General features: G+C 40.2%; 1 protein-coding gene across 2 annotated transcripts in view; it reads right to left on the bottom strand.

Moving 5' to 3' along the window:
- The window catches only part of atad2b (ATPase family AAA domain containing 2B), a 125,325-nt gene that overhangs the window by 54,287 nt on the left and 43,315 nt on the right, over nucleotides 1-27,723 (bottom strand). For both annotated transcript variants that reach the window (XM_048530670.2, XM_048530668.2), the window contains exons 7-15: nucleotides 27,385-27,498; nucleotides 26,273-26,348; nucleotides 25,905-26,006; nucleotides 23,911-24,022; nucleotides 21,188-21,303; nucleotides 15,723-15,897; nucleotides 15,533-15,621; nucleotides 7,206-7,365; nucleotides 1,035-1,125 (exon numbers count right to left, since the gene is read on the bottom strand). In XM_048530670.2, the coding sequence (XP_048386627.1) occupies nucleotides 1,035-1,125; nucleotides 7,206-7,365; nucleotides 15,533-15,621; nucleotides 15,723-15,897; nucleotides 21,188-21,303; nucleotides 23,911-24,022; nucleotides 25,905-26,006; nucleotides 26,273-26,348; nucleotides 27,385-27,498 (1,035 nt within the window). The remainder of the gene's footprint in view (nucleotides 1-1,034; nucleotides 1,126-7,205; nucleotides 7,366-15,532; nucleotides 15,622-15,722; nucleotides 15,898-21,187; nucleotides 21,304-23,910; nucleotides 24,023-25,904; nucleotides 26,007-26,272; nucleotides 26,349-27,384; nucleotides 27,499-27,723) is intronic.

Raw genomic sequence — 27,723 nt, 5'->3', positions numbered from 1 at the left:
ATGTATCACCAGTTTTAACAGACTTGAAAATGGATAAATCCCTTGGCCCAGAGCAGACATATTTAGACTGTAATAGAAGACAAGGGATGTGATTACAAGGGCTCTGACATTAAATTTCTATTTTTCCTCTAGTCACAGGAGGGGTGTCAGAGGACTGGAGGACAACTAATGTGGTAGGTATTATTATTCATTAAGGGTGGTGGAGATATACCAAGAAGCTATGAGCCAGTGGTCCCACATCAGTAGTAAAGGAAAAATTGTCAGCATTTAAATTAACACAAATGTGCAGATTAATCGAGGGTAGTCAGCATGGTTTTATCAGAGAGAGGTCATACCCAACAAATTTGAATTTTTCAAGGAGTCACAAGGTATTTAGATGAAGGCAGTATAGTTGGTATAAAGCTTCAGACATAAGTTCAGCACAGCAAAATCGTTAAGAAGCGAAGAATCCATGAGGTCCAGGGCAATTTGGTAAATTAGATCTAAAATTGGCTTTCTGAAAGGAAGTAGAGGGTGATGGTTAAAGGGTGGTCGGTCCCTTGCTCTTGGACATGTACATTCATGATCTAGACATGAACGTAAGATGTACGAGCAGTAAGTTTGCGGATGATAAAAATAGCAAGGATGAAGCCTTAGGCTATAGGACGATATAGACAGACTGATCAATTTAATCCCAAAAATTGAATGGGGATGCATTTTAACTAATCTCGTTGAGATACACCAATCACACAGCTCAAGGTGGTTACCACCACAACCCTCAGGTAAACTAGATATGGGCAATAATTGCCAACCTTGCCAGCAATCATATCCACAGAAAAAAAATATAACTTTTACAATTCTATCAAAACCAATTTATCAAAAAACAAAATCTCCAGGTTTAAAATTTTCAAGACGACATGCAAATTGACCATACTTCAACTCACCCCCCCTTCAGCTTAATACAGTTGCTCAAGCCAATATTACCCAAAGTAATCTTAAAATGCATTATAGAATAATACAAACATACTTTAAAGGGGTTTAAGTTAAATACTCACCTACGCATTTTTCAGCTAATTCATCAAGGAAACCCTGCAACAGTTTCGGATTCCAGTCTCTAGTATGTATTTGAAATATGTGCTTTCGTGCCTAAATAGTCAACAAAAATAACCAAATTCAGTCTCAGTACTTTACTATCCCCAAACATAAACTATGCTCTTTTTGAATTCATAAATTCATAATTATAAATATTTTCAGCTTCCATCTTGCAGGGACAGAACAATACTCTAATAAAAATAAACTTTGTCTCAAGGCATACCTTTAATAGTCTGGAAGACACATGCATAAAATTGACTATTAAGTATTAGAAATTCATACAAGATAACTGACCCTTTCCCCAGGTCCAGGGGTTGAGTTCTGTCTTGGTCCCTATGTTGCTAATTTCACATGAACCACAGCTGTTAGAATCTACTGTATCAATGGGAGCTGACACTGTTGAAGCTACTTAGTTGTTTCATAAGATAGGAATAAGACCATAAAGGCATAGGAGCAGGAATTAGGCCATTCAGTACATCAAGTCTAATCAGCCATGATCTAATGGCCGAGAAGTTTCACAGCCCTATTCTCCTGCTTTCTTCCCATAACCCTTGATCCCCTTGTCAATCAAGAACCTGTCTTAAATATACTCTTCTGTGGCTGTGAATTCCATAGATTCACCACTCTCTGGCTGCAGAAGTTTCTCCTTATTTCTGTTCTAAAAGGTCTTCCCTTTACTCTAAGGCTGTGCGCTCGGGTCCTAGCCTCACCTACCAATGGAGGCATCTTCCCAATATCCACTCTGTCCAGGCCATTCAGAATTCTGTAAGTTTCAATTAGAACGTCCGCCTCCATCCTTCTAAATTCCGATGAGTATCGACTCAGAGTCCTCAAACGTTCCTCCAGTGTTGGGCTTTACATTCCTGGGACCATACTCGTGAACCTCCTTTGGACTCACTCCAGGGCCAGTACATCTTTCCTGAGATATGGGCCCAAAATTGCACACAATACTTCAAACGTGGCCTGACCAGAGCATTACAGTGCCTCAGAAGTACATCCCTGCCTTTATATTCAAGTCCTCTCAAAATAAATGCTAAGAGGTGCATTTGCCTTCTGAAATATTGACTCAATGTGTAAGGTTAGCTTGAAAGAACCCTGGAGTAGAACTCCCAAGTCTCTTTGCACTTCAGACTTCTGAAATTCCTCCCCATTTAGAAAACAGCCCATACATCTATTGTACTTACCAAAGTGCATAACCTCACACTTTCCCACTTTGTACTCTATCTGCCACTTCCTTGCCCACTCTCCTAACCTGTCCAAATCCTTCTGCAGCCTCCCCATATCCATAACATTACCTATCCCTCTACCTAGCTTTGTATCATCTGCAAACTTAGTCAGAATGCCCGCAGTTCCTTCATCTAGATCATTAGTGTTTAAAGTGAAAAGTTGTGATCCAAGACTGATCCTTGTGGAACACCACCTGTCACCGCTACCATCCTGAGAGAGACTCTTTTATCCTCATTCTCTGCTTTCTGCCAGAAACTCAATCCTCAATCCATATTAGCACCTCACCTCTAACACCCTGGCCCCTTATCTGACTCAGCAGCCTCCTGTGGAGCACCTTGTCTTGGCCTTCTGGAAGTCCAGGTTGATAACAGGCATTGGCTCTCCTTGGTCTAACCTGCTCATTACTTCCTCAAAGAATTCTAACAGATTTATCAGACATGGCCTCCCTTTGATGAAGTCATGCTGACTTTACCTTATTTTATCAGACCCTTCCAAGTATTCAGAAATCGCATCATTCACAAAAGGTTCTAAAATATGACCCACAACTGAGGTTAGGCTAATCAGCTTGTAATTTTGTCTTTTGCCTGACTCGCTTTTTAAACTGGGGTGTCATATTACCAGTTTTCCAGTCCTCTGGGACCCTTCCTGACTCTAGCAATTCCTAAAAGATCACCACCAACACCTCCTCTATCTCTTCAGCTATCTCCTTAAGATCTCTGGGGTCCAGTCCATTGGACTGAAGGTGGATAAATCACCAGGACCATTCAGTTTTTCTGGCATCTTCTCCTTGGTGATGGCCACCATACACAGCTCTGCCCCCTGACTCTCTCGAAATTTCGGTATATTACTGGTGTCGTCCACTGTGAGCATGACATAATTATTCATTTCCTCAGCCACTTCCTCGTTCACCATTACTATCTATCCAGTATCATTTTCCAGCAATCCAATGTCCACTTTTGCCTCTCCTTAGCCCTTTATATATCAAGAAAAACTCTTATAGTCCTCCTTCACATTCTTGACTAGCTTATCCTCATATTTAATTTTCTCCCTCATTTTTTTTGTTGACCTCAGTTGGTCTTTGTAAGTTTCCCATTTCTCTGGTTTCCCACTGCCACATTATATGCTTTCTCTTTTGCTTTTATGGTATCCCTAACTTCCCACGTCAGCCATGGTTGCCTCATCCTCTCTGTACCATGTTTCGTTTTCCTAGAAATGAATTTTTGCTGTGTCTCCTGAATTACACCCAGAAACTCTTGCCATTGCTGTTCCACTGTCTTTCCTGTGAGGCTCCTGTCCCAGTCAATTCTGCCCAGCTCCTCCTTCATACCTCTGCAGTTGCCCTTATTCAGCTGTAATATTATTACCTCTGATTCTATCTTCTCCCTCTCAAACTGCACAGCAAATTCACTCATATTGTGATCAGTGTCTCCTTATGGTTCCTTCACCTTAAGCTCCCTTATCAAGTCTGCCTCGTTGCACAACACTAAATCCAGAATTGCCTGTTCCCTCGTGGGCTCCACCACAAGCTGCTCCAAAAAGCTATTGCGTAGACATTCCACTAACTCCTTTTCTTGCAATCCACTGCCAGTCTGATTTTCTGAGTCTACATGCATGTTGAAAGTCCCCATGATCACTGTAACTTTGCCATTCTTACACACTTTTTCTATTTCCTGGTGTATCTTGCACTCCAGCTCCTGAATACTATTTGGAGGCCTGCACATAATTCCAACCGTGTTCTTTTACATATGCGGTTCCTCAGCTCTACTCACACAGATTCTACACCATCCGACCCTACTTTGTTTCTTACTATTGATTAATTTCATTTCTTGCTCTTAAGGCAACCCCAACACCGTTGCCCATCTGCCTATCTTTTCAATAAGACGTATACCCTTGGATATTCAGCTCCCAATCCTCAAGCCCTTGCAGCCATGTCTCCATGATGCCCACCACATCATATCTGCCAATTTCGATCTGTGCCACAAGCTCATTTACTTTCTTCCTTATGCTGCATGCATTCAGATATAACACCTTCAGCCCTGCATTAACCGTCTCTCTTTTCATTGTCTCTCGTTTATCTAGTGTGCTTGAAGTTTGATTCCAAACCTTTCCGAACACACTGTCCTATTTTTGTCTGTGCTGAAGACTTTAATAACCTTTCCTGAGTTCTCCTTTCCCATCATTTTCTTCGTACTTTTCCACGCAGTTAAATCTACCCCTACACATGTTAACTTGCTGTTTTGTTTCCTACTGGGGGAAGCTTTACCTTTCCCTTCCCTCCTGACTTTCTAGTTGAAAGTCCTGTTGACCAGCCTATTTACCCTTTCCGTTAGAATACTGTTCAAGCTCTGCTCAGGTGGAGTTCATCCCAATGGCACAGATCCCTCCTGTTCCAATATGAATGAGCAAAGACAGATGGTTGTGGGCCAATTTTGTGAATTTTTTTTTAAATGTCAGAAAGTCAATTTGGAAAACTGACTGAACTGCAAAAATTCTGAGAGAACACACAAGACGACAGCATTAGCGGGCTTGTGATGTTAGTGAATAAAATATTTATACTGTTGTGTTCAAGGCAGGCAAAGTAAATAACATGAGAGCAATCTGAGATAACAAGGTGTAGAGCTAGACGAACACAGCAGGCCAAGCAGCATCAGAGGAGCAGGAAGGCTGACATTTCAGGTCTAGACCCTTCTCCAGCATCTGCAGCTCTGACTATCATATAAGAGCAATCTGTTTAGTTGTGGCCTCAGAAGTGAAGGTTCAAAGTTTTAGTTCAGAAGTGAACAGCTTTCCTCCTAGAATGAGGATGCAATTTTTCAGTTCAATTCAAGTCATCAGTCACCTCAGTTCATGCCAGCATGAAGAACCGATAGGAATGATATATTTCGGTATTGACTCGCTGAAATGGATGGTGTTGGGAAACAGAATGAAAATTTCGATAATTTGGCAGAAGTCAATTTGTGCGTTTCATGGTGGGTTCCCTTAACAATGCCTGGCAACATTTTTCTTATTATTGTCCCAAATAAACCTCAGGAACTACCTCACTTCTAGGGAACCTCTTGCCCAGTGCCAGCTTGATTATTCCACATGCTATTGCCAGAAACACTCACCACTACTCAGATATCCTGTTATAGAATGACATTCCTGGTACCAGTGCCATATTTACAATGCCATTGCACAACTGATCAACAGCTCCCCTGCCCAATGCAAGAAATTCACCCACAAAGTAGAGTGCCAAGGGCCGAGGGTCCTGCTGGTCAGGGTAGTATAGATAAGGATCGTCTTCCTTCCCCAAGCACTGACAGAGCTGGCCACACCTCAAGACTTACCAGCCTAGCCAGATGTTATGAACCAGACAGTACCTGTCTCAGGTGCCCTGAACAACACCAAGCAGAGCAGGAAGAAGGTAAATGATCTTCTCCACTCTGCCAGGTTAAGTGCCACTATCTGTCCTCTGCTGCTTCACACACCTCTCACTAAAGGTAACAGTGAGTGAAGGAAGATGTTACATTCTCTACCACTCTGCAATCCTCCACCATCACATGCAACATATTCCCTCAGTTAGTTACCCATATAATTCTTCTATGCCACTAAGCCTGTAAGGCCAATGTGCTGCCTTACCCACTTACTTGGGTCACCTCATCACTTTTCCCACACCTGTATGAGCATCGACAGCTGTATTCTCACTTCCTTGGCGAATACATTTCAGCCACATAATTTAACAAGGAGTCAGTAAACTCAACAGTCTGTTTCAGTGCTGCAATAACTGACTTTTTGGAAAATTAAACTCCAAAGTGGGTACAGGGGCCAAGAAATTCAGGGCTGCTGTTTCACAAATTTTAACAGAGATTAAAAGGCTTTAAAAATGCATCAAAAGTATTGGAGTTCATTGTTAAAAGGAAAACTGAAAGTCAGAAGGATTAACCTAAACAAGCACAGCCATACTCAACAAAACAATGCTAAGGGTGATCTCCATATTATGGGTAAGAAATACAGAAACTAAAGAAAAGGGCTTTCAATGTGATATCTAAACTGAGCATTTACAACCATTAGGACAGATTGTGCAGGCTGGGGTTCTTTTCACTGTGAAGGGCTGAAGATTGGTCAGATAATCTTTAAAATTATGAGAAGATTTGATATAGTAAAAGAAGAAAAAAAGTGTTTCCACTGTGGACAGTAACAAACTAGGGTTCATAAATATAAGATAGTCACTGATAAATCCAGTACAACCATAATTTTATATTTAAAGCACTATACAAAAATGAGAAATGCCTCAAAACAAACTACTGACTAAATTATGTAACATACTTTCCTGAAAGGAGTTAATAAAATGAACATTAAAGCTGCATTTCAGCAAAAGCTAGGTAAGTATATCAGGTAAAAATAATAAAGGATTTGACAGCAGAGTTAGATGAAGGAGGCTCACCAGAGTGTACAAGCGCAAGAATAAATTGCCTTTAGGTCCAAAAAGAATACTGTTGTATGTTTTCGAAAAAGACAATTTGAATTTTGGCAACAGAGTAAAAAAAGAAATATGGTTTGGAGAGAGAGAAAAATAAAAACGCAATTAAATTGCTTCCATTATTTTTGCATTTCTGTGCACCTCCAACTAACATTTACCCCTATACATTCTTGTACAGAATGGGGCAACATAGAAAATAAAGGAACATTAAAAGTGAGACACCAATATTTTTGGTAATACCTGTTGACATTTTACCATATATCTCTCATGCAACGGTTCAGTAAACATGTTGTTTTGTAGCAAGACTGTTATCATTTTACTGAAATTGCTGAGGGAACACAGGAAGCACCAAAAATTTCAATCCTGCTCTGACATTTCCCACAAGCTATAGTGAGATTGCAATATAAAGCTCCAGTTAAGAAATAGGATGTCAAAAAATGTCCAATACCTTTTTATCAGGGAGGTTAAAGAAGAATTCTCTGTCAAAACGACCTGGTCTCCTGAGCGCAGGGTCAATGGAATCAAGTCTATTTGTAGCACCGATTATAACTACTTCACCTCTATTGTCCAGTCCATCCATTAGTGCCAGCAATGTAGACACTATAGAGCTGATAAAGAAAGAAGAGTAAACTTACACAACACTAAATAAGCAAAACACATTATGGTTAACTGTAACATCAGATACATGTACAATATTGGAAGAAACAGTTAGATGCAAATGTACAATTTTCTAAAATCATTTTTGTCTACATGACTAGTTTTGTCTTACATCCTCATCTAGAGTCTACATGATGGCTTCATGATGGGTCCACATGAGCATATAACAATCAAGTTGCCTATAATATGAAAAATAACCTGATCAAAAATAGTTCCTCATCAGATTACTCCAATGATGTTGGTAACAAAGCACTGCTCATGTCAAACACCGGAAGGAACTATAGATTTCTAACAGATCAACTTTCAAAATGAACCTAAAAAGGGGAAATTCCACCATAAAATCTGATTAACTAATGAAGAGTCTTGATTCAGGTATTTTCTTTACAATAAAGTACATTCATTTTATCAGCAATACTATATAATCAAATGAAAATAAAAATTACTGGTGGTACTATCAACAGTTTTGCAAAACAGCAAATAATGCTCTCAACTCATTGAATGAAATTTGTTAAATGATAACGTTTACAAGGAAAACAAATTGAATTGACCATGGTGCATTTGGACTTTCCAAAAGACTCTGCAAAGTCTACAAGTAATTGGTTTTAAAAACCAAAACACATTGACAGAAGTCACATGAGACCAGGTTACAGTCCAACAGGTTTATAGACAATAGGTGCTGGAGTAGGCCATTCGACCCTTCGAGCCAGCACCACCATTCATTATGATCATGGCTGATCGTCCACAATCAGTATCCTGTTCCTGCCTTATCCCCGTAGCCCTTGATTCCACTATCTTTAAGAGCTCTATCCATCTCTTTCTTTAAAGTATCCAGAGAGTTGGCCTCCATTGCCTTCTGGGGCAGACCATTCCATATATCCACCACTCTCTGGGTGAAGAAGGTTTTCTTCACCTCTGTTCTAAATGGTCTATCCCTTATTTTTAAACTGTGTCCTCTGGTTCTGGACTCACCCATCAGCGGAAACATGCTTCCTGCCTCCAGAGTGTCCAATCCCTTAATAATCTTATACATCTCAAACAGATCCCCTCTCATCCTTCTAAACGCAAGTGTATACAAGCCCAGTCGCCCCAATCTTTCAACATATGATAGTCCCGCCATTCCGGGAATTGACCTTGTGAACCTATGCTGCACTCTCTCAATAGCAAGAATGTCCTTCCTCAAATTTGGAGACCAAAACTGCTCACAATACTCCAGGTGCGATCTCACCACGGCCCTGTACAGCTGCAGAAGGACCTCTTTGGTCCTATACTCAATTCCTCTTGTTATGAAGGCCAGCATGCTATTAGCTTTCTTCACTGCCTGCTGTACCTGCATGCTTGCTTTCATTGACTGATGTACAAGAACGCCTAGATCTCGTTGTACTTACCCTTTTCCTAACTTGACTCCATTGAGCTAGTAATCTGCCTTCCTGTTCTTGCCACCAAAGTGGTTAACCACACATTTATCCACATTAAACTGCATCTGCCATGCTTCCGTCCACTCACCTAGCCTGTCCAAGTCAACCTGTATTCTCATAACATCCTCCTCACATTTCACACTGCCATCCAACTTTGTGTCATCAGCAAATTTGCTAATATTACTTTTAATGCCTTCATCTATATCATTAATATATATTGTAAACAGCTGCGGTCCCAGCACCGAACTTTGTGGCACTCCACTGGTCACTGCCTGCCATTCTGAAAGGGACCCGTTTATCACTTCTCTTTGCTTCCTGTCAGCCAGCCAATTTTCAATCCAACTCAGTATTTTGCCCCCAATACTAAGTGCCCTAATTTTGTTCACCAATCTCCCATGCGGTACTTTATCAAAGGCTTTCTGAAAGTCCAGGTACACTACATCCGCTGGTTCTCCCCTGTCCATCTTCATAGATACATCCTCATGGATACATCCTCAAAAAATTCCAGGAGATTAGTCAAGCACGATTTCCCCTTCATAAATCCATGCTGACTCTGACCTATCCTGTTACTGCTATCCAAATGAGTCGTAATTTCATCTTTTATAATTGACTCCAGCATCTTTCCCATTGCTGACGTCAGTCTAACCGGTCTATAATTTCCTGTTTTCTCTCTCTCTCCTTTCTTGAAGAGTGGGACAACATTTGCCACCCTCCAATCTGCAGGAACTGATCCTGAATCGATAGAACATTGGAAAATAATTACCAATGTGTCCACAATTTCTAGAGCCACCTCCTTAAGTACCCTGGGATGCAGACCATCAGGTCCCGGGGATTTATCAGCCTTCAGACCTAACAGTCTATCCAACACCATTTCCTGCCTAATATAAATTCCCTTCAGTTCGTCCATTACCCTAGGTCCTTCAGCCACTATTGCATCTGGGAGATTGCTTGTGTCTTCCCGAGTGAAGACAGATCCAAAGTACCTATTCAACTCAATATAATAAAAATGTGTGAGGCTATTCAACTCTTCTGCCATTTCCTTGTTCCCCATAATAAATTCACCTGTTTCTGACTTCAAGGGCCCAATTTTAGTCTTAACCATTTTTTTTCTTTTCAAATACCAAAAAAAAACTTTTACTATCCTCCTTTATACTTTTGGCCAGTTTTCCTTCATAGCTCATTTTTTCCGTGTATTGCCTTTTTAGTTATCCGCTGTTGCTCTTTAAAAGATTCCTAGTCCCCCGGCTTCTCACTCATCTTTGCTATGTTATACTTCTCCTCTTATCTTTATACAGCCCTTAACTTCCCTCGTCAGCCACGGCCGCCCCCGCCTCCCCTTAGGATCTTTCTTCCTCTTTGGAATGAACTGATCCTGCACCTTCTGCATTATATCCAGAAATACCTGCCATTGTTGTTCCACTGCCATCCCTGCGAGGGTATTGTGCCACTGAACTTTGGCCAGCTCCTCCCTCATAGCTCCATAGTTCCCTTTATTCAACTGCAATACCGACACTTCCGATTCTCCCTTCTCCCTCTCAAACTGCAGATTAAAACTTAGCATATTATGGTCACTACCTCCTAATGGCTCCTTTACTTTGAGGTCCCTGATCAAATCCAGTTCATTGCACAACACCAGATCCAGAATTGTCTGCTCCCTGGTAGGCTCCAGTACAAGCTGTTCTAAGAATCCATCTCGGAGGCACTCCACAGACTCCCTTTCTTGGGGTCCAGTACCATCCTGATTCTCCCAGTCTACCCGCATGTTGAAATCTCCCATGACAACTGTAGTGATACCTTTGTGACAGGCCAATTTCAACTCTTGATTCAACTTGCACCCTACATCCTGGCTACTGTTTAGGGGCCTGTAGATGACTCCCATTAGGGTCTTTCTAGCCTTAGAATTTCTCAGCTCTATCCATACTGACTCTACATCTCCTGATTCTATGTCCCCCCTCGCAAGGGACTGAATATCATTCCTCACCAACAGGCCACCCCCCCCCCGCCCACCAGTCTGTCTTTTTGATAGCATGTACAGCCTTGAATATTCATTTCCCAGGCCCTGTCCACTTGAAGCCATGTCTCAGTTATCCCCACAACATCATACTTGCCAACTTCCAACTGAGCCTCAAGCTCATCCACCTTATTTCTTATCTGAAATCATAACTTTCAATCACCTCACAAAGAAGCTGCACTTCAGAAGCTTGTGATTTTAAACAAACCTGTTGGACAATAATCTGGTTTTGTGTGACTTCCGACCTTGTCCACCCCAGTCCAACCTCCACATCAAAATGCATTGTATCAACAGTGCCAATAACTGCATAATTAAAACAGTTGAGAGACTGTAAAAAAGCAATAAAACAAAATAGATGTTTCTCATCTTGACAATTACCAAATAATGCAAGAGACATATGGGAAATAAATTCACACATGTCCCTACGCAATGTATTCCTCGTCAATTTTTGTTACTTAATTCACCATTAATTAGAAATATATCCCAGTCTCACAAATAAAACAATGTGTAAGAACTTTATCATTTACTTGAATAATCCAGACACACTGTTGTTAAAATGTAAGTGAAATGAAATATAAAATTAGGGAAGTTTTACAGCAGGCTGTAAAAAGCTTTAGTGAGAACACATCAAGAATACCGTGTACAGTGTTGACCTCCTTATTTGAAAGTGGTTAATTTTGCTCAAAGCAGTTCAGAGATGGTTCACACAACTCAATCCTCGGGTCGGGGAGGGATTGAACTATTTTAGGAGGCAAGGTTGGGCAGGTTAGTGATCTATCCACTGGAGTGTAGAATGAGAGGTAGTCTTATGGAAACACAAGATCCTGAGTAGACTTAGCAGAGTGAAGACAGGAAGGAGGTCTCCATCAGTTAGCAAGACAAAACAAAAAAGACACTGTTAAGTCGAAGAGGTTTCCATTTTAAGTTAGAGGAGAACTGGCTTCTTTCCAATGCTCATCAGTCTTTGGTATTCTCGTTCAAAGAAAGCAAAGGAGATTGAGGAGCTGAATGCATTTATATCTGAATTAGACATATAATGATAGACAAGGATTCAAAAGTAATGGGGGATACAGATGGGAAGCCGAAATTGAGACCACAACCCAATCAAACACGGTCTTGCTGAATGTCAGTAAGAATAGTCTCAAAGGAATGAATGCCTTATTCTTGCTCCCAAGTCGTCCGTTCCTAACACAATAATATTAAATATTCTATTGTTAAGTAACTATGTTGATAGTGCTACCCTACAACAGCTGAACCAGATGGCTTGAAATTCTCCATCAACATGATGCAAATTTTAACATTCAATCTGAATTGTGTGACACATGGGGTGTAATTTACATATATCTTAGCATCATTTATTTCTGAGATCAGAATTTTGCATTTGTACTAGTGGCATTTGGGTTTTCTGTGGGTCTGAAGGGGTTTATGATTAACCTTTAAGTATTTCTGTAGCCATGGTGATGGCTTGCTAAATCAGTCCAAGAATACTAGTTTTGAAGGTGAGTGGGAATTTTCTTATACTGGATCAGTTTACAAGTTAAAAAGTAAACAGCAAGGTACATTCATCTTTCATTCAGAAGAGTCTGGAACTTTGTTTTTGAGTACAGGGCAAACACCAACAGCTGGGGAAAATTAAGCTTTGTTTTGTTTCAGTTGGGACAATTCTGCATTGCTGGATGTGTAAAGCAGTTACTCCCCAGAAAGGGAGAGGTTGGTTTAAAATTGCTAAAACGTTACCCCAGTGCACGTTCCATACCAGAAGTGGTTCAAGGGATTATTTGAAGTGGGGAACTGAAGCCACGCCTAAATCAAAACCATATGTACAATAGAGAAGGATATTCTCTCTAACATTTGGATGGTCTAGTGGTATGCTGTTGGGATTAATGGGACTGTGTTTTTAACTGAGTGTTTTGAAATCATTAAATATGTTGTAATGTGCAATTGGTTTGGTTTATTAGTGTGGTCTATCTTATCTTCACCTCTTTTGCATAATACACTGTGTAATTGCTAAACCCATTTGCGTTGCGTTAAAGACTACCTCCTGGCAAAGTAAAAATTCAATGTATGAAGGCAGTTTTCAGTCTGCTTTCTGACTTGTTCAGTAACAACATCAGTTGGAATCAAAACAATTAAACATTCTAGTGCAAACAATATTCCAACTGAATATGTGTTAAGTCAGCAGTGAACTACTAAAGTCAAATGACAGACATAGGAAAACAAAAACATTAAACTGAGATATGTTTAGCAATTAGTTATGGAGACGTACAGCATGAAAACAGACTCTTCGGTCCAACTAATCATGCTGACCGTTTTCCAAACTAAACTAGCCCCACTTGCTTGCGACTGGCACATATCCCCCCAAACTCGTTGTATTAATGTACTTATCCGGATGCCTGTTAAACCCTGTAACTGTGCCTGTATCCCCTAGCTTCCTCTGGCAGTTCGTTCAACGCATGAACCACTGTGTTAAAAAAAGTTGCCCCTCATGGAAGTAGTTTGAAAACATTGGGTGACTGTTGCCATGGCTGTTGTCTACAATGGGATGTATCCTGATCATTTGCAGTGTTTTGGTATGAGTATTTATAATTTATTGCCGCTGAATGATTGATTGTAAATTGAGGTTGGGTCCACTGCTGTTTGTCATTTTTATAAATGACCTGGATGAAGGCGTAGAAGGATGGGTTGGCTGTTTTCATTAGAGAGAAGGTTGAGAGGTGACTTAATTGAGACATATAAAATAATCAGAGGGTTAGATAGGGTGGATAGGGAGAGCCTTTTTCCTAGGATGGTGACGGCGAGCACGAGGGGGCATAGCTTTAAATTGAGGGGTGAAAGATGACAGATAGGACAGATGTCAGGGATAGTTTCTTTACTCAGAGAGTAGTCAGGGAATGGAACGCTTTGCCTGCAACAGTAGTAGATTTCCCAACTTTAGGTACATTTAAGTTGTCATTGGGTAAGCATATGGACGTACATGGAATAGCATAGGTTAGATGGGCTTGAGATCGGTATGACAGGTCGGCACAACATAGAGGGCCGAAGGGCCTGTACTGTGCTGTAATGTTCTATGTTCTATGTCCTTTTCAAAGCTCTCTCCTCTCATCTTAGAAAATACCCCTTAGTTTTGAACTCCCCCCACCCTAGCAAGAAGGCCCTTGCCATTCACCTTATCCATGCCTCTCATGATGTTATGAGCCTCAAAATTAGGTCAGCCCTCGACTCCACACTCCAGGGAAAATGTCCCAGCCTGTGTTTATAACTCAAACCCTCCATGCACTCCGACATCCTGGTAAATCTTTTTTGAACCCTCAAAAATTTAATAATATCCTTCCTCGAGCAGGACAACCAGAACTGCACACAGTACTTCAGAAGAGTCCTCACAATGTTCTATATAACCTCAACGTGACATCTCAACTCCAATGCACAAAGGTCTGAGCAACGAAGGCAAATATGTGCTAAACATCTTCTTAACCGCCCTGTCTACCCGGGATACAAATTTCAAAGAACTATTGACCTGAAACCATAGGTCTCTCTGTTCTATAACACTACTTAAGGCCCTACCATTAATTGTATAAGTCTTTGTTTGTTTTACCAAAATGCAATACTTTGTACTTATCTAAATTAAACTCCACCTGTCATTCTTCAGTCCACTGACTCATTTAATCAAGATCTCTTTGTAATCTTAGAAACCTTATTCACCGTCCATGATACCACCAATTTGGTATCATCGGCAAACTTACTGACCTTGCCCCCTATATTCTCACCTGAATCATTTATATAAATGACAAAAAAGCAGACCAATACCTATCCCTGTGGAAGGCTGCTCATCACCGGCCTGCAGTCCGAAAGACAATCCCCCCCACAACCAACCAGTCACCTAGCATCAAGCCAATTTTGCATCCAACTGGCAAGGTCATCCTGAATCCCTGTGATCTAACTTGACTAATTAGTCTACCAAGTGCAGCCTTATCATAAGCTTTGCTCAAGTCCAAATAAACAACATCTACTGCTCTGCCCTCAATCGTTTCGATTAGTTCCTCAAAAAACTCAATCAAGTCTGTGAGACATGATTTTCCTTACATAAAGCCATGTTGACTATCCCTAATAATTCCTTGCCTCTCCAAATGCATGTAAATTCCATCTTTCAGGATCACCTCCAACAATTTACCCACCACTGAGGTCAGGCTCACAGGTCTCTAGCACCCAGGAGTTTCCTTACAGCCTTTCTTAAATAAAGGCACATCAGTAGTCACCTCCAACACCTCATCCCTGTTTAAAGATGATACAAATTATCTCTGCTGGGGCCTGCCATTTCTTTCCTAACTTCACACATACACTTCATCAGGTCCCAGAGATGTATCTACCTTTATGTCTTATGAGACCTCCAATGCTTCCTCTTCTGTAATGTGAACAGTTTTCAAAATATCAATATTTATTTCCCTGTGTTCTATAGCCTCCATTTCTTTCATCACAGTAAATTGCTCTGGACATTTCTATCACCACTAAAGGAGGAATTATTTGGATGCTATGGAGCAACATTGTGATTGCACTGAAAATAAGTATCATAATATCTTGCTAGTTGTAAGAACCACAATTATACCCTCCCATAATTACAGCATTTCTTTTCACTCTGACACAATTCTAAATATTTAAAGATTCCACCAAATATTATCATAAAATTCATAACTGTACCTATGAATTTGATCTTGTCTGCTTGAACGAACTGGTGCCAGGCCATCAATTTCATCAAAAAATATAATTGAGGGTCGCATTAAGTAAGCCTGCCAGAAGAGAACAAATATTGCGAATTATGCCTACATGTTAGAAGTTACAATTATGCATTCAAAAAAATTGGAAAACATGTTGCCACTTGATTCTTTACCTGGTCAAACAGAAGCCGAAGTTGTCGTTCAGACTCCCCTACCCATTTGCTGAGACAATCTGCACCTTTCCGCATGAAGAATGAAACTTTCCTGTCTCCTAGGCTGCATTCATTAGCTAGCGCTCTAGCTACCAAAGTTTTGCCGGTTCCGGGTGGTCCATAGAATAAACATCCCCTGTAGCATTCAACAAAAAAGAAAATAATTCATCAATGCACATCAGCATCCAGATAGTTTAACATTAACTTCTTATCTTGAAATCCTAGGATGCTCTGATCTATCCATTTCCCTCCACTTGTCTCCATCTGGTTTACAACATGCCCTCGGAAAGCCAGACACAGATGTAGTTTAATGATTCATAGAGTGTTTGATTTTAAATTAGACCGTAAATATGAGAATAAAACATTATTTTTGTAGAATAAACATAACGTACTGCAGTAATTAAATACTGCTTACGTAATAACACTGCAAAATTACTTAAATTTAGTTTTGACTAAGACTACTGAGCCATATTTTTACATTTTAATCATGCAAGTCATGGTTTTTTTTGGAACATTCACTGTGCTTTATCAATGTTAAAGTAGCGCCGGTGAGTGTGACCTGGGTGTATACTCATACAAATCACTTAAAGTGGCAGGACAAGTAGAGAGAGCAACTAATAAAGCATAATATATCCCAGGCTTTATTAATAGGGGCATAGAGTACAACAGTCAAGAGGTGATACTGAACTTCTGCACAATGTTTGTTAGATCTCAGCTGCAGCAGTGTGTACAGTTCTGGGAACGACACTATAGGATGGATGTGAATGGTAGGAGTGTCGAAGAGATTTACAAGAATGGATCCAGCAAAGAGAATTCAGTTTTGAAGACAAATTGGAGAGTTTCAGACTGTTCTCCATAGAAGGAAGTCTCAGAGGGCATCTGATAGAAGTTTCCAATATCATGAGGGGTCTGGATACATTAGGTAAGGAGAAACTATTCCCAGTCATAAAAGGATTAAGGCCAAAAGGTGACAGACTTGAAGTAATTTGCAAAGAAAAAGCAAATGCTATGGAGCAAAATACTTTATCACGTAACAAGTCACTCAGGTCTGGAATGCGCTACCTGAAGAAAGGAAAAGGCAGGTTCAATTGAGGCATTCAAGAGGGCATTAATTGATTAGTTGATCTGAATAAATGTGCAATGGTATGTGGAAACAGGAAAGCAAATGGCCCTAAGTCATGATGCTAATTTAGAGAAATGATGTAGACACAACGGGCCAAATGGCCTCCTTCTGCGAGGTAACACTTCTGTGATATCAACAAACAGCTGAAGACATTAGACGCTGTAAAGACTCTGGATTCTGACAACATTTTGGTAATTGCTGTGAGACTTCTCCAAAATTCTTGGTACCCCTAGTTAAGTTGTTCCAGTACTGATGTAATACTGCCATCTACACAACAGCGTGGAACATTGTCCAGTAAATGCTGTCCAAAAAAAAAACAAATCTAACCTGGCCAATTGCCATTCTATCAGTCTATTCTTGATTATCAACAACGTCAAAGGTTTGCTCACAGTATTATTAAGTGGTATGTGTCCAGCAATAACCTGCTCACTGTGCAGGTTCTGCCAGGGCTACTCAGTTTCTGACTTGATTACAGCCCTAGTTCAAACACATAGAAAGGGCTAAACTGCAGAGGTGTGGTGAGAGGCTATCTTTGACATCAAGGGAGCATTTGCTGGATTACGGTGTCAAGGTGCCCTAGCAAAACTGCAGGCAAAAGAAATCTTGTTGAGAGTTACAGACTGTATGCTGGCTGAAGTCATACCACAGAGGAAGACAGTTGTTGTTGTTGATGGTCAATCATCTCAGTTTCGAGGCATCATTATAGGAGTTCCTCAGTATTGTGCCCTAGGCCCAAACATCTCAATCTTCTTCAAGAAGAACTCTCCCACCATCATCACAACAGAAGTGGGGATGATGATACAAATTTCAGCAACAATCACAATTCCTCGCATACTGAAGCAGCCACTACCACATGCAGGAAGACCTGGGCAACATTCAGGCTTTGGCCAGGAAGTGGCAAGAAACATGGATCACCCACAAGTGCCAGGCAATAATCATCTCCAAAAAAGATGTAACCATCATCCACAACATTTAACGGTATTATATTTACAATTTTTTCTACAGCATCCTGGGGGCTACCACTGACAAGAAACTGAACTGGACTAGCTGTATGAATGAAGTAGCTACAAGAACAATCGGAGGTTGGGGATTCTGCAGCAGGTAACTCACCTATCTCCCAAATGCCTGTTCACCACCTATAAGAAACATGTTAGGAGTATGAAAAAACACTACTTGCCTGGATTACTGCAGCCCAACACTCGTGATGTTTGACACCAATCAAGAGAAAGAAGCTTAAGCTAAAGGTGGTCATTAAAGTAGAGTTATGTTTACCACTAACACAATGGCAGCAGCATGTACCATTTACAACACAGAACATAGAACATTACAGCACAGTACAGGCCCTTCAGCCCTCTATGTTGTGCCGACCTGCCATACCGATCTCAAGCCCATCTAACCTACACTATTCCATGTACGTCCATATGCTTGTCCAATGACTACTTAAATGTACCTAAAGTTGGTGAATCTACTACCGTTGCAGGCAAAGCGTTCCATTCCCTTACTACTCTCTGAGTAAAGAAACTACCTCAACATCTGTCCTATATCTTTCACCCCTCAATTTAAAGCTATGCCCCCTCATGCTCGCCGTCACCATCCTAGGAAAAAAGGCTCTCCCTATCCACCCTATCTAACCCTCTGATTATTTTATGTGTTTCAATTAAGTCACATCTCAACATTCTTCTCTCTAATGAAAACAGCCTCAAGTCCCTCAGCCTTTCCTCGTAAGACCTTCCCTCCATACCAGGCAACATCCTAGTAAATCTCCTCTGCACCCTTTCCAAAGCTTCCACATCCTTCTTATAATGCAGTGACCAGAACTGTACACAATACTCCAAGTGCGGCCGCACCAGAGTTTTGTACAGCTTCACCATAACCTCTTGGTTCCGGAACTCGATCCCTCTATTAATAAAAGCTAAAACACTGTATGCCTTCTTAACAGCCCTGTCAACCTGGGTGGCAACTTTCAAGGATCTGTGTACATGGACACCGAACATGGACATTTACAAAATTCACTGCAGCAACTTGCCAAAATTCCTTCAATAGCGCTGACCAAACTTGTAAATTCTGCCACTTCAAAGGACAAGGACAGCAAATGCATGCAACACTGCTGAAGGAACAGGAATGAAAACAGTGAACTGGTTTGCCTTAATTTTCCAATTGTCACCAGACACAGGGTATGTGCCAGAAGACTGGGAAATGGAAAATTCCCCTGCTTCAAGTAAAGACTCAAGTCAGTTTAACATTAGTGATTGGTTACTTTGCACTGAATAAACCAGCAGATGCTACTGTCAAGCCAAAACGACATTTTGCTTACACACAAGTGAGCAATATGATTGATGTTTCAGTGGCAATGTTTGATGCCTGATGGGCAGACAGTTAAGTGGAGCTGAGTTCAAGAGATCAGCCATGACCTTACTGAATGGCAGAGCAGGTTTGATGGGCCAGATGGCCTGCTCCTGCTCCTATTTCTTATGTTCTTATGATGCCGGCTGACAACTGAGACAACACACCCCTCTGACCATTTGCAATATGCAGCAGGCTAATCATGTTCAACTAACCCATACTTGCAGACCTCAGAACACCATGTCCAACAGTAGAAATGAATTTGCCATTATTTACTAAATAATTCTCCCTGCGCTAAGAATTAGACGAGAAGCCTGTTTAAGATTATTAGGCTTGCACTGTGATACATGTGCATGTAGAAACTAAATATATTTTCATACCGGAAGATTGGAGGGAGGCAGATGTTATTCCTCTTTTCAAGAAAGGGAATAGGGAAATCCCTGGAAATTACAGACCAGTCAGTCTTACATCTGTGGTCAGCAAGATTTTGGAAAGAGTTCTGAGGGATAGGATTTATGACTATTTGGAAAAGCATAGCGTGATTAAAGGGAGTCAGCATGGCTTTGAGAGGGGCAGGTCATGCCTCACAAATCTATATTATAGAGTTCTTTGAGGAGGTCACGAGACAGGTTGACGAGGGTCGAGCAGTGGATGTGGTGTACAGCAAGGCATTTGATAAGGCTCCCCACAGCAGGCTCATTCATTAAGTCAGGAGGTATGGGATACACGGTGATTTGGCTGTCTGGATTCCAAATTGCTTGGCTGACAGGAGGCAAAGAATGGTCGTAGATGGTAAGTATTCTGCCTGGAGGTCAGTGCTGAGTGGTGTCCTGCAAGGCTCTGTTCTTGGGACTCTGCTCTTTGTAGTTTTTATAAATGACTTGGATGAGGAGGTTGAGGCATGGGTTAGTAAGTTTGGTGATGACACAAAGATTGGAGGTGCCGTTGATAGTATCAAGGGCTATTGCAGGCTTCAGCGAGACATTGACAGTATGCAGAGCTGGACTGAGAAATGGCAGATGGAGTTCAACCTGGGTAAATGCGAAGTGATGCATTTTGGAAGGTCGAACTTAAAGGCTGAATACAGGATTAAAGGCAGGATTCTCGGCAGTATGGAGGAACAGTGGGATCTTGGTGTTCAAGTGCATAGCTCCCTCAAAGTTGCCACCCAAGTGGATAAGGTTGTTAAGAAAGCATATGGTGTTTTGGCTTTATTAACAGGGGGAATCGAGTTTAAGAGCCGCGAGGTTATGCTGCAGCCACAAAGAATTGCACTTGCAAGCAGAAGCACTAGAAATCTCAAAAAATACTGCCAGTGGACGCCACAGGGAAAAAAATGTGAAACAGTAGAAACTGCAGACTGCATGGCAGAGGACTGTAGCAAAACACTAAGTAGCACATGCACCTATTCTACAGCCTCTATGGCAGGAGTATGCTTGAAAAATTATACTTTAGCTTCCAAAATTTTCAGTGCCATTACCTGTGCAACAAGACGCAATGTGTTACTATGCGATAAAATGTCTTGGCTACAGTGAGAAACAATGTTCAGGTCATTACCAGCAGAACAACTTGAGTTTCTATCACCTCTCAGTTGTAAAAAAGTTTCCCAAAGTTCTTCAGAGGTAAAATCAGACAAAACGTGACAGTAAATTAAAAAAGAAGTACGTTTTACAAAAAAACCTATCCAGAGCAAATTTTTAAACAAGTCCAGTAGGAATTCAATTTAGAAGTTTACAGTTAGTAAGGTAATAATATCAGATGAAATGAACATAATTCCCAGCAGATACATACTCCAAGGTCTACAAGTGGAGGGAGACAGTTCATACAAAGTGCAATGCATATGTGATGAAGCTTATTTTTAGCAAGTGTTTTTTGTATTACAAATCTCAGTATATATCTGGTATTTGGATTGACTAATTTGTCAAATTTATCAATTCCAAAGACCTTGAAGAATACATACCTTGGTGGTTGAATCTTGAATCGCTCAAATACTTCAGGGTACAACAGAGGAAAAACAACCATTTCTTTGAGAGCTTGAATGTGCTGGCTAAGCCCTCCCACACTATCAAACCGCACCTAATAAAAGAAAGACCGTAAAAATTAAATGAGCAATCATGCAGCTCAGTGGCTTTGATTTTGAACAGCTTCATTGAAGAGTGAAAAACAGTAACTGAATAAAAATGGTACATAAAGTCAGCTATAACATGAGTATTGAGAACATAATATGTTAACAGATTTACCAAATGCAAAGTTGGCAACTTCAGAAGAATTTTAAGATTAAACTGCATCGTTAAACAAACCAATAAACCTTGCCACAAGCTGTGATCAAGTTCACTAAACAGTGCAAAGATATAGGTTGCATTCAAATAATTTAACCATTGCAAAGGAAAGAAATTGCACGAAAGCACTGTTTGGTCAATGGCACCAGAGATAGAAGATTCACAAGGCTATGAGCAAAAAGCCTGTTTTGTCTTGATTGGGGTTTCAAGATGACTTATTCTCCTGTTGAAAGAAAGATTGGTAACTTTGTAAGAAGTGAAAATTCGTCATCTCTGAATCTGTGCTACTAAGATTTGTTCACATTACCGATATGTAACTGAAACTGGAAAGAAATTGGACCAGAAGTAGTCAATTCACTCTTTGAGCGTCCACCATTCAATTAAATCACTATTGATCTGATCTTGACCTTAACTCCACTTTGCTGTCTGTTCCTCACTACCATTAAAATCAAGGTCCATTCTGAATATCCTGAACAACAACATCTACAGCTCCCCAAAGGAGGATCAAATATGCAAAATCTTCAAAAAAGTTCCTTCTTCGATCCACCTTAAATGGATGATCCTTCTTCTGAAACTGTGCCCAGAGATCTAAGTGCCTTTATAAGCAGAAACATCTCAGCATCTCCATATCAAGTCCACTCAATCTTATGTTTCAGTAAAATCAGCTCTATTTCTCCTAAATGCCAATAAATGTCTGCCCAGTTTGCTTGAAGTTTCTTCATTAGGTTATCCTCCTTATCTCAGAACTTTGAAACTTGTCCCCATTTGTATAATAATTCGCTTGTATACTTTCCCATAAACTCATTTTCTCAAATTTACCGTCTGTCAAATTTATGTCAATTACGTAGCTTGTCTTTTTGTAGAGTTCTTGCAGTTTCCTCACATCTTACCTTCTTATTTTTGGAACATCTACTTCCAAATCATTGCTTAGTACTTTTTCTCTAGTGATCGTGATTGTTTATAAATTTCGAATTCTGTGCTATTTCCTCATTTCACATGGATCCCCCAATCCTATCCTTTAAAAGGGAATGTTTTTCTGCTGTCTACCTGTTGTAAAATGCCTTTACTACCTGATATCGCATTTCTTGGTAATTTACTCTCATTCTATGGTTCTCCTTTCTTAAATTATACATTACTATTTTCCAATACTTTCCCAAATATCAGCAGCTATAAATCTGCATCTCAGATTCCAAATCTGTGTATATGCTTCTATGAGATTTGTAAGAATTCATGCTAATTTACAATTCTGAACTCAAGGGTTTGTGAAATATCCCTCTTGTAGCTTTCTGGGCAATATTATCAGTACTGTCACCAATGAGCAGTTTTTTTTCTCAAGCAAATCAACTCTCATCAGCAGAGTAATAGATACTTTTGCAACCCACATTAAGAATCTTGACAGAGCTTACTAACAGTGTGGCGCTGGGATTTGTCTGGGCCACTGTGTGCACGCGTGCACGCGCGCGCGCGCGCGCACACACACACACACACACACACACACACAAATTAAATAAATAACTCATTGCCACGTTCAGATATCAAAGCTATGGGCACCAAACATTAAGAGGAGCAAAAAAATGTAAACAACAAAATCCAAAAATTAAATACACAGATCAGGAAAGGTTCAGAAAGTCATCTAATAGATGAGAACTGGATTTAGTTATGAACACCTCTTATTCAATGAGTCCAGGAAAGGAATAAATAGCAAAGAACATAAACTGCTCAATCAGCTGTAGGCACAAACCAGGAGGAGAATCTAGGGGTACTGAGCAATAGTTCACCACAACCCAAAACTAGATATATAGCAACATCAAGCAAGGCAGACTGACTTCAATATGAAGAAGCCAGAGGAAAGGGGTACAACAACATATAGCACCTTTAACACTGCAAAAAAAAACACTTCACACGATGATAATGAAGCAGTAGCACAGTAACACCACTGAAGTACACAAGCAGTGCAAAAAACAGCAGCTAAATTGATACCTAGCTCAAAGCATCTCAGAAGTTGAAACCATGGGACCGTTTAGTCTGATAAGTGACTTAGATAATACATTGGAATTCATCACAAATATCAGGACCAGGAGGTACATATAGGCTTAAAACATTGCTTTATATGAGGTGGGTGATGCCTCAATCCAGGAGCATAGCGAAGATAATGTAGAAGTTAAAAAGGAAGTTCAAAGGAAATTTAAGATTGGACAACTGAGCACAGTCTGATTTTGGGACTGGCCCAGAGCATATTCTGGTCTTGAACTTCTTGCTGGCCAACCATTTTGGAATTAACAGACCGATCACGTGCCATTGGACTATACTGCAAAACACTGTCCGAATTTCCGAATTCACATTAAAACAAAGTATTATGCAACAAATTTTATACAAGAGCTTTTAAAAAAAAAACAATACTTACTGATGCATCCAAGTGCATTGGATCTACATCAGCCAAACTGGCACCAACTTTGACCCGCTCCCTAAGGATTTCACTCGTTAAATCTTCTGTTCTAATGTTCATCGGAAGACACCTGTTTAGTAAATACACTGCTTACAACTTTTCTGAAAACTTCCAAACCCTACCAACTTTTTTTTTTCAGAAAGGTTTCTTTTTAAATTTTAATTTACACTGTTTGCTCAGCAAGATGAGAGACATATGGCTGGAAAAATCTGTTTCTCTTTGTTCACAGAACATCGCATCAATGGCAAGGACAGCATTTATAGCCTATTCCCAACTGCCCTTAAGAAAGTGTCATTGAACAGCCTTCCTGAAGCATTGCAGTCCATCTGCTTCAATACACTCACAGTGCTTTCAGGTTGCCAGAAGAACCAGGCAGCGACTGTGGAATATTGCCATGTCAGAATTGAGAGAATTAGGGGGGAGAATCTTCCAAGTGGTGTATCTTTCATGCACTTGTTGCCCGTGTCCTTTTAGGTGGATTGCAGGTTTGCAAAGTGCTGCTCAAGGGCCTTGGCAAGTTACTTTAGTGCATCTCATAGATGGAACACCCTGCATCAAAAGGATGTAGTGAATGAGACGTCAGGAATGTGGGCAGCTTTGACCTTGGTGGCATCAAGTTGCCAGCGTTACTGGAATTGCACTTGTCCAGGAAACTGAGATAACTCCACTGCACTCCCGCTTGCATCTTGCGAATGACAGAAAGGCTTTGGGGAGTAAAGCAGTAAGCTAATTCAAAACAAAATACCTAGTCAAAGACCTATTCTAGTAACCACATTATTTATTCTGGTTAATTTTCTGGGTCACAATGATCCTCAAGCTTTTTCAGGTGGTGTTTCAACAGTGACAATCTTGTTTTAGGTCATTGGGAACTGGCTAGATTCTGTTAGGCATGAAGAACCTGCATGGTGCAAATTTCTACTTGCAATATGTTAATCCAAACTCAAACACATTCTGATTGCAGCAAATAGAACCAAACACTGTGCAACTAGTGAAAAATATTCATTGCGACCCTTGATGGAACAGCTGAAAATAGTAAGGCCTTGGACACTGCTGAAAAAGTTTCTTCAGCCGATGTACTAGAACTGGGATGATCAGCCTGCAACAAACATAACCATTTTCATTTGAGTTTCATAATGATTTCTGTAAACTGCTCCTCATTAACTTGAGCTTCACCTGTACTCTTTGATGCCACAGTCAGCCAAATGCTGCCTTGATGTCCTAGGCATGCAATCTCTCCTCAGCTCTGCAATTCAGCTTTTTTTTTCATATTTGCCCAAGGCTGTAAAGTTGCTTGGACCAAGTGGACCCAGTAAACCCAAAGAGATCCTCTCTGAGCAGGTTAACAATATATGCCACTTGATCGCACTGCCAATAACTGTTTCCAGTACAGCACAGTTAGCTCCAAATTAAAAGTTCTCTATTATGGCCAAATCCAAGAGGAGAAATTCCTATGCTATCAGTATAATCACATTCCACTTAGTAAATCAGCACTTCTGAGGTCTGAAAGAACAGGAATGTAGTTAATTCCAAATAAGGAGAAATAAACGACACTGCTAAGAATTGGATTAAGACTGCTCAACAAATAAATCACATCCTTTTTATTTATTTCAACACTAGGGACTATAAACACCAGACCCCACTTTACTTGTCTGAAAACCAATGCTCATTGACTATTTGCACATTATAGAACAACAGTTTCTAAGCTCAACAGCTTAAATATTTTGAGCACTTAATATACAGCGCGTAGAGGAAATTTATTTCATTAGTTTATTATTTGCAATGCACAACTTGATCAACTACCTTCTAACTAATTTAGAAATTACAAATGCAATTCTAAATTTTAATATAATTATTTTGATTTTGCTTTGACAGAATGCACAGTTCTTTTAAAACGTGAAAATCAATTACTCAGATCCTAAAAGTGCATAAAGATCTCTACTGCTAAACTTTACCTATTTCTGGCTCTTGCCATGCTTTTAGATTTTCTTCTTTCAAAACGTTCTTCATCAGATGACGATGTGGTGTCACTGCTGTGGATTGCATGCTTCTTTCTCCTTTTTAAAACAAAGAAAAAAAGTCAGCAATTTAGATGACCAATTGAAAAGATGTCTATGGAGCATGCTTGTTGATCCAGACTGCTTATTCTTTTGTCGTTTATGATCGTATGTTCCCTGAAAACGCTGCTACTCATCTACCATCTAAGCTGGTAAACATGAGAAATAAGTAAAACGTGTACTGTTTACTCAATTTTTACAAGTCAATTTGGCAAGTTTTGATTTTGGCAAGTATACTTTGTTAAGTTTGTTTTTAATTTTTTTACCTGATGTGACTCCTTCGAGCAGGAGATCTGAGTGTATCAAATAGTGTGCTTTGTCTTTGTCTTCGATGGACAGGCTCTAAAATCACAAATTAATTCCTACAATTAAATGAACTGTCAGCTTGGGTACAATGTCTTGTGACACTGAAAATAGGCACATATATACAAAGCAATTTATATGGGTGTATGTAAAATAAATACCTTATTTTTCTGCCTGAGCTTTTTACTTACCATTCTATAAAATTATAGCTATTTTCCAGAAGTTAATTTTCATGGATATCATTTTAACTAAAAGCAAGTTGACTGAACCTTTCACAATGTTTAAAACCATGGTCTACCAAATAAAGTTTACTTTAGATTATTTAAAATCTGGACTAGCATACATCACTGAAGTTAGAGAAGACAAGACAGCTATGTAATGTTGCAAATTATTGCAAGACTATTGAATAATCTGATGAGACCAAAGAAAAATCACTGTGCCTCTGAGCATTACATGACTTCACAAATTGAATGATTACCAATAATGTTTAAACAGCCCCACATATGCTCATGACATCAGCTGGCCACAACAGGTTCCAGGAAGTCCCTGTATATGCGCTGACGTGATTGTTAATACCCGACATTCACCTCGCTGCTAACCTCCCACTTTTCATTCCTGCCCTGCAGACCACCCTCACCCCAGTCATTCCATCCTTGTTTCTAGAGCCAGGAGCCATGTCCATGACAGGCCAGGGCTGCTGCTGTCTCTCCTGCCTTTTCCTCTCTTCCCTGAATCTGTCACCAGCTGCTGGCTCCTGTCAGCGACTCATCCACGGATAGCCACTTGGTCAATGCTGAAGCTTGGGCTTCACTGCTGCAGCGGACCTTCACAGGACCTCACAATCTTGCCCTGCTCACTCACAGTCAATGTGGGAGGTGTTTCTGTCTACCAAGTGCTGGATCACACAGAATTTCCTGCAAACTTCCAGCAGCGTCATCACGAAGACTGGCTGCTGCTTTCCTTCCCTTGCCTGATGTTGCGGGCCTCTTTGCACATACATGCTCTTTACCGAGAGACAGCACTTGCAGTTTTCACAGCCATCCACAAAAATCATATTATTTTAAATCACTTTTACCGATTGGAGGAGCTTGGTATCTCTGCACCGCCTTCCGTTGCCTCAGGTTATACGGCCTGTCATTTTCTTCAGCCTCTTCAACTTCATCACCATCTTCTTCTTCTTCCTGAGATTCTATTCAAAATACATTTTGATTTTGATTGTTTCTATCATTGCAATTACCAAATTCAACAAGTTATAGTCATTAGTTATTAAGCAAAACATTTTTGCTTGAAGTTAAAGTCACATGCAAAATATTCCATAATCAATAAGACAGGAAAGGATATACAATCAATTCAAAGTTACAGCTCTAGGTTTGGGTGATTTATTTTTCAAGTTCTTTTTAGATATCAGCCTGAC

Source organism: Stegostoma tigrinum, chromosome 4 (genome assembly GCF_030684315.1).
Source record: "Stegostoma tigrinum isolate sSteTig4 chromosome 4, sSteTig4.hap1, whole genome shotgun sequence".
In the NCBI taxonomy this organism is placed as follows: domain Eukaryota; kingdom Metazoa; phylum Chordata; class Chondrichthyes; order Orectolobiformes; family Stegostomatidae; genus Stegostoma; species Stegostoma tigrinum.
The sequence above is the reverse complement of the archived record's forward strand: the minus strand, read 5'-3'. Positions and strand labels throughout refer to the sequence as shown.